The sequence below is a fragment of the Poromitra crassiceps genome (genome assembly GCF_964638095.1).
Source record: "Poromitra crassiceps genome assembly, chromosome: 6".
Lineage (NCBI taxonomy): Eukaryota > Metazoa > Chordata > Actinopteri > Beryciformes > Melamphaidae > Poromitra > Poromitra crassiceps.
In genome coordinates, this window is record NC_139627.1 from 19,984,136 (window position 1) to 19,991,996 (window position 7,861).

The 7,861-nt window shown below is 44.2% G+C and overlaps 1 protein-coding gene across 1 annotated transcript in view; it reads right to left on the minus strand.

Moving 5' to 3' along the window:
* LOC310777788 (ATP-dependent translocase ABCB1-like) overlaps window positions 1-6,030 on the minus strand; it is a gene marked incomplete at both ends in the record, with an annotated part of 41,373 nt that extends 35,343 nt beyond the window's left edge. Inside the window, 6 exons of the mRNA XM_083638146.1 lie at window positions 1,021-1,192; window positions 2,127-2,318; window positions 4,384-4,435; window positions 4,752-4,917; window positions 5,647-5,734; window positions 6,002-6,030. Of these exons, the coding sequence (XP_083494272.1) occupies window positions 1,021-1,192; window positions 2,127-2,318; window positions 4,384-4,435; window positions 4,752-4,917; window positions 5,647-5,734; window positions 6,002-6,030 (699 nt within the window). The remainder of the gene's footprint in view (window positions 1-1,020; window positions 1,193-2,126; window positions 2,319-4,383; window positions 4,436-4,751; window positions 4,918-5,646; window positions 5,735-6,001) is intronic.
* Window positions 6,031-7,861: the final 1,831 nt, after the last annotated feature.

Sequence of the window (7,861 nt, forward strand, 5' to 3'; positions counted from 1 at the left end):
AAGATTTGGTTTGATTGCTTTGGTCTTAGTTATGCCTGTAGGCGGAGCGTTGTCTTGGGGTCACATACTCTGTCATTACACCAGAGACTTGAGTCCAGCTACACCGTGTCCTGTTTATCATTTCACTATTCCCCTTTACAGCTGAGAATAATGTCTGTAACAATGTTTAATGGTGTATGCACAGTGGTTCATGCTTTCTGTATCACAAGGAACATGTTGAGGGTAAAATGTCCGTCTCTAAAGTGATTTTAGCAACTGCTTAAACATCAAAGGCTTTGCCGACAGTAGCGCGCTCACTAGCTTAGCTCACATAGACAGAGCGTGGTAGGGAAGCAGGGTTTGACTGTTTGATAGCATGTATGTGTTTGTATGGTTAAATAGTGATGTCAGTATGTTTCAGTTCAAGCGATACAGTGGTTGTTTAATGTATGTGTGTAGCTAATGTGGTATGTATGGCAAAGCTAAAGTAAGGGTCAAGTGTATTTTAGTTATTTTAAAGGAACAACAGTATTGGAGAATGCACGCCCATTATATTTTGGTTAAAGGTGTAGTACATATTTGTTTGTTTTATTTGACAGAAAAGGCAATACAAGTTACTTAATACAGAATTTACATTATGTAATTTCCTAATTATTTCTTAAAGAGACAGTACATAAGTTATTTGGGATTTTATAAATGATGATGCTTAAGGAGACAATACATTTGTTATTTTTCATAAAAGATGTAATTTGGTAAAATAATATATTTTTGTTTAGCTGTTAAAGGGACAGTGCAAAATGTTTTGTTGTATTAAGTGGGATCCAGACTGTTTATTTTGATTCTGAGTGAACATGTAATGTGTACCATGCTTACTTACCTGCTACTTACCTACCTAATGAGTCATTACACCAGAGACTTGAGACCAACGACACCGTGTCCTGTTTATCATTTCACTATTCCCCCTTTACAGGGGCGTAACACTAGCAACAAATAAGATAGTGCGCAAGACAGAGAGCAAGAACAAGACAAAGCAAGACGCACCTTATTTAAGACTGCAGCTGATATGCCCAGCGCTGGGCTGACAGCCAGGATGACAAGAGTGAGCTTCCAGCCTTTGCTGAAGCCGACGACGAAGGAAGCGATGAAGGTGGCGAAGCTCTGGATCAGCATCCCCGTCTTGTCGCCTATACCCTCTTGGATCTTATAGACATCACTGTTGATAGGAGCATACAAACAAATCAACATCGTCCATCGATGATGTTCAACAGTACAGCAACATTTGTCAGTCTTGAGTGTAACTAACATAATTCACTGTAGTCTTTGGAAAACCTTGCAGATTTCTATTGAATCGTTCTTGAGATGCTTATTTTAGTATTTTCGGTCAAAACGGAGCCAAGCAGGATCACATTACTAGATCAGCTATACTCTTTCATAGTGTGTCATCTCTTGGAAAAAGCATTAGCATAAGCATTGGAAGTAAGTGCATTACTTTGGAAAGTTGTTGCACAATTCTCTATGTACATTGTATCTATCCCTTAAAGCAGCTAAGAGCAAGATTTTCGATTGTTATTAAACAGTCTAAATTTAATATCAATGCGTCACATCTTACCTCTAATAGTAGACGAGACCAACGCAGAGTAGTCTCGCTTGAACCCCGAGTGAATTGGCCAGGGTTAGTCTGTCTGTGGCCAGGGCAGATCAGGAAGTGAAATTAAACGGTTTGCAGCAGCCACTTCGGCCATAACCACAAAATAACTTCCAAAAAACCTGTTAGAATATAACGAGAGATGTTCGCGAGAGTATGCATGGCATTCTCCTTGTTTATGGTATGTTGCTAGGCAGCGCGAACGGGGGAAGGCAGGCAGCTGCGTTTCACTTCCGGGTTTATCCGGTCCGCCGGAGAGAGAGAGAGAGAGCCCCCTGGTGACGCGAGTTTAGACAGACACAGACTTAATAATCATCAAGAGAGCAATCTCCGATTCTCACGGCTTTGGTCTCAGCTACTATTATAGGTAAGATGTGACGCATCAATATTGTAATTATACTGTTTAATAACAATCGAAAATCTTGCTCGTAGCTGCTTTAAATGAAATAAATAAATATATGTATTGATGTATATTATGTCACTACTGCACTGTGCTACCCACTCAGTGAGGCGAGTGTTCAGCTCTCCTGTCTCATTGACGTCGAACCAGCCGATGTCCTGCTGCATAATGCAGTGGAAAAACAGCCTTCGGATGCGTTTGACCTGCCGGCCCGCTGCCAGCGTCCAGAAGGCCACCTGCATGTAGGCTGCCACCAGCACCACTGCGCCCATGATGGAGTAGTAGATGGCATAGCTAAAATACACAAGAGGATAGATAGCGGTATTATGCATTATGAGACGGCCATCTGAAAACACATCTCTGTTGATACTTGGAGCATATTGTAAGTGAGGGTCCAGTAAGGTAGAACTGGGTGGAACTTGACGATACAGGTACAGTAGTCTCAACGCCAGACCCATGAGAGTTCCTTACGCTGACACACTACGTTACTGCATGCTGCAGATCTCTCTCTGGGTCTGATACACTACGTTACTGCATGCTGCAGATCTCTCTCTGGGTCTGATACACTACGTTACTGCATGCTGCAGATCTCTCTCTGGGTCTGATACACTACGTTACTGCATGCTGCAGATCTCTCTCTGGGTCTGATACACTACGTTACTGCATGCTGCAGATCTCTCTCTGGGTCTGATAGACTACGTTACTGCATGCTGCAGATCTCTCTCTGGGTCTGATACACTACGTTACTGCATGCTGCAGATCTCTCTCTGGGTCTGATACACTACGTTACTGCATGCTGCAGATCTCTCTCTGGGTCTGATACACTACGTTACTGCATGCTGCAGATCTCTCTCTGGGTCTGATACACTACGTTACTGCATGCTGCAGATCTCTCTCTGGGTCTGATACACTACGTTACTGCATGCTGCAGATCTCTCTCTGGGTCTGATACACTACGTTACTGCATGCTGCAGAGCTCTCTCTGGGTCTGATACACTACGTTACTGCATGCTGCAGAGCTCTCTCTGGGTCTGATACACTACGTTACTGCATGCTGCAGAGCTCTCTCTGGGTCTGATACACTACGTTACTGCATGCTGCAGAGCTCTCTCTGGGTCTGATACACTACGTTACTGCATGCTGCAGAGCTCTCTCTGGGTCTGATACACTACGTTACTGCATGCTGCAGAGCTCTCTCTGGGTCTGATACACTACGTTACTGCATGCTGCAGAGCTCTCTCTGGGTCTGATACACTACGTTACTGCATGCTGCAGATCTCTCTCTGGGTCTGATACACTACGTTACTGCATGCTGCAGATCTCTCTCTGGGTCTGATACACTACGTTACTGCATGCTGCAGATCTCTCTCTGGGTCTGATACACTACGTTACTGCATGCTGCAGATCTCTCTCTGGGTCTGATACACTACGTTACTGCATGCTGCAGATCTCTCTCTGGGTCTGATACACTACGTTACTGCATGCTGCAGATCTCTCTCTGGGTCTGATACACTACGTTACTGCATGCTGCAGATCTCTCTCTGGGTCTGGGACACTTTCCCTTGGAGGGCTGGTTATGGGAGGGAACCGTTCACTTGGCCAGTCATATGCCAGTGATGGCTTCAGTCCTCTCCAATCAGTAACGACTTTGCGATTTTGCGCTTATAAAATGTATAAAACCCTTTCGAAGCCCATTGGATAACAACATAAAAAATGTTTCCCTGCAGAAAATACGTTTTTCGCCGTTCTTCCGAGTGGATTTAGATTGGATTTGGCGACGCTGATTGGCTAAAGGATTTGTCTGTCAAGGCAAGTACTCCCGCCTACTGAAATTGCTGTATTTAGATGGCTCAGAGTCCAGACTGATTTTCACTTGACAGGGGCAATATGTAAGGGATAATGTATATTGAGGCGGTGATTACGGGGGAAATAATGACCGACAGGTGATGATTGAGCCCGACGCGCAGCGGAGGGCTTAATGATTCACCTGAAGGTCATTATTTCCCAGTAATCACCGCCTCAATATACATTATCCCGCTTAGAACACGGCCTACAACTAAATCATTCAATAATCTGACAAAAATAATTATTCAAATAGATTTTTTAATAGCGTTTTCAACGGCAAAGCGGTTTCATTCGTAATTGGCACACAAGACACCACAGCTGCAACTGGTTGGCCTAATTAGTAGTGTTTGCTGACAAAAAGCTCTTATCAACTGATTAATCCAGGTGTGGCAGAGCAGCGGTCGGTTGTCGAGAAATAATGACCGGTGAATATTGTTGATTGACCAATCAGAATCGAGTATTCGAGAGAGCCGTGTTCTAAATTGTGTTTATCTTCTGTTGTGTAAAGTCTTACCCACTCATCTGTTCTTCTAGGGTGGTGTTGGAGACTGGGGGGGAGGTGGAATCTGAAGACAAGGTAGCAGCACAAATTGAGTTTTCAATTTATGTCCGTTACTGAATTTAACTGTACAATGTAATAGATCAAAACTATAAAGAGGGGGGATCCCTTCAAAATCCTTCAAAAACGGAAATACATTTCACTTATAAAAAGAAAAAAAAGTCATCAGATTTTTATGTATTCATTATAATAATATTATTTTCTCTTTGCAATTTTCATGCACTATACTCCCCACTCCGCGTAGGCTAATGTCTTGCGTTATTCTCATTTTCCAAACTTGTGTGTATTACACATTTTGTGCCTATGGATGTATCTGAACTCACTGGGGGATAAGCTGATGTTGATCTGGGACTGCATGGCGTCCGCAACAAAGCTGTCTGTCATCTCCCCGAACACAATCATCATGAGAGGAAGCACAATCCCATTGGCCATGGCCATCACTGTCCCCACAATGATTAGGGTAATGTCCAAACCATCTGCAAACCTGAACTACACAGAGACAAGTTGGACAAGAGGAGAGATATTTGTTTTTTTATGTTGACAGAAAACATGAGAGATGTTTACATCAGTATCTGTCGACTATGGATGGTCCTGTTAATCCACTATGAGAATATGAATTTCTCCAGAGGGGGACAAACCTCAAAGTCTAGCCAGCTATTATATTCTCACAGCGGGGGACTGGTGGAGTCCACCCAAACATCCTATCCGTTCTCAGCGTTTCCTCACACACACACACACACACACACACACACACACACACACACACACACACACACACACACACACACACACACACACACACACACACACACACACACACACACACACACATACATTGACTGAGATAGAGACACTGTGGCGCTCTGGGCAGGATAAAAATGCACAAAAAAATTACACATTTTAAAGTTTTCAAGGAATTGTGTTGCTAGGGAACAGTTTGGATCCTAGTTTATGTTCTGTCAGTTATTGCACTAGCAAACACTGCAACAGGAAGTAAGCTGGGGGAAATTTAGAATGTTTATGTTGTCAAGTTGAAACTGTCTAGGGGTAAAACAGAGAAAGTAACTGCTGGTTGTAGATATCACATTAGTTGAGCCAAGAACACTGAGGATATCCACATCTAGCATTATACGCCAACAGAGAATATCACAAAATCAACATCATCTGCTCCTGTTTTCAGTAAAGCCAAAGACAGCTTGTGACAGGAGGAGAGCTTACCAGAGCAATGGGGCCAACCATCTGCAACTTTGGCACTTTTTCTTTCTTTCCCTTTCCCTTCTTTTTGCCATCGTCCTCCTTGCTTTCACTGGAGGGACCGAGATAAACAGCACAATGACATATACTATCCTACAGTAAGCTATAATGTACCCAATTTATCAAGAGAATAAGGAAAACAACATTAAAGTTTTAAATTAACTTATGCTTTTGTAGTTAACCTGGAATGAGTGAGTGAATGTGTGTGAGAGAGAGTAAGTGTGTGTGTGCGTGCGTGTGTGTGTGTGTGTGTGTGTGTGTGTGTGTGTGTGTGTGTGTGTGTGTGTGTGTATGTGTAGATTCAAATATAGCTATTTACCTTATTTCTCCATTTTGGGCTTTAGCCATGACTGTCGACTGGTCCTTTTCTGGATCCTGTCAGGGGAAGCCAAAAACTGTGCTTATTTATTTATTTATTTATTTATTTTTACAGTTAAGGCCAGGGCAAATACTTAAAAGCCCGTGCCTCTCATTCTCTAAAAACTCTCTGAAAGACCTTGTTTTCTCAGACAGCTGAACATAATATTAGAATTGCAACGTTAGTTCCGAAGGTCCAATTTCACAACTGATTGTTGTGGCAGCAATGTCTAACGGGTGATAGCCTTCGTCAGAATAAAACAGATAAAAGTGAAATAAAACCTGTGGTTGCAGCACACCTCTTTTCCGCTTCTTCCCACCCGTTGTCCCTCCCGGTCACTCGTCTATTTCGGACACAGCTTTGGTGATCTGTGGTCTCTCTCTCTCTCTCTCTCTCTCTCTCTCTCTCCTCTCTTCTCTCTCTCTCTCTCTCTCTCTCTTTCGCTCTCGCTCTCGCTCTCTCTCTCTCTCTCTCCTCTCTCTCTCTCTCTCTCTCTCTCTCCTCTCTTCTCTCTCTCTCTCCTCTCGCTCTCTCTCTCTCTCTCTCTCTCTCTCTATCTCTCTGTGTGTGACAGAGGCCACTGTCTCTAAATGCCTCATTACCTTCACCTGTGAGATTCTCCCTCTCCTGGTAATCAGCAGTGATCACGGGCAGCTGTTTTGTGACTATTTAACTGTGTGCGAATGTCAGGTTCACTGCTGATCGTAAACTTCACTGTTGCGGTCCTGGTCTTCCGGCTCCGGTCCTGGTCTTCCTCCAGGGTCTGGTGGTTCTCCTGTCGGTCCCCCTGATCTTCTCTGTCTGCCTGGCTGTCCGCCAGACCTGCCCCGGCAGTTTGGCCAGCCCCCAGGTCGTCCACCTGAGGTCGCCGGCTCCGCCCTTTCTTCCGGTCCCTCCTCCGCCCACCCTGCTCTGTGTTTCAGGGGAACATCTGGAAATCGTTCCTAAGGAGGGGGCAGTGTAACACCCAGGCCACAGTGTGGCCTCTGTCTCTCCCTGATTACCTTCACCTGTGAGACTCTCCCTCTCCTGGTAATCAGCAGTGATCACGGGCACCTGTTTAGGGACTATATAACTGTGTGGGTCTCAGGCTCACTGCTGATCCTAAATCTCACTGTTGCTGCTGCTGTGCAAGCTGCCTTTGGACAATTCCTGCTCCAGAGACACTTTTAGTTTAGTTTGTTGGCCGCCAGACTTTGTTTAGGCCAGGCCTTGTTGCTAGCACGTTGTGCTTTTCCTTGTTTGTTTTGCTTTTTGTCAAAGTAAAAATCTTAAACTGCTTTTGCCTCTGTCGTCTCTGCACTTGGGTCCACACTCACAGCATTACAGACCCAGCAGATGAACACCTAATCAACCAGACCCAGCAGATGAACACCTAATCAACCAGACCCAGCAGATGAACAGCAGAGAGTCACAGCGTCTGGGTGAGCATCACTGTTTCTCTGCCTTAACCAAGACCTCAGTCACTTCCTGTGCTACTTCTCTTTCTTGCTGTTGTTCTCTTTCCACATATTGCATCTCCGCACCCCAAAGTGTCACGCGTCAAATGAGCTAAATGCAGCAAAACACACAGACACAGACACACACACACACACACACAGACACACACACACGTACACGTGAGTAGACAGACTTGTTAAAGCAGGACTAAACCCTCAGATTTCTGGCTGAACAGCATGCTGCTTGATTTGAAAACGCTGCATGCAAGATGGCCGCCTATACTCCCTTCTGTACCCTGGTGACTAAACTATCATAACTTGGCCAATAAGTATGTAAGATACAAAATAAAACAAATTGTAATGTCTTTATTTGTTGTAGAAT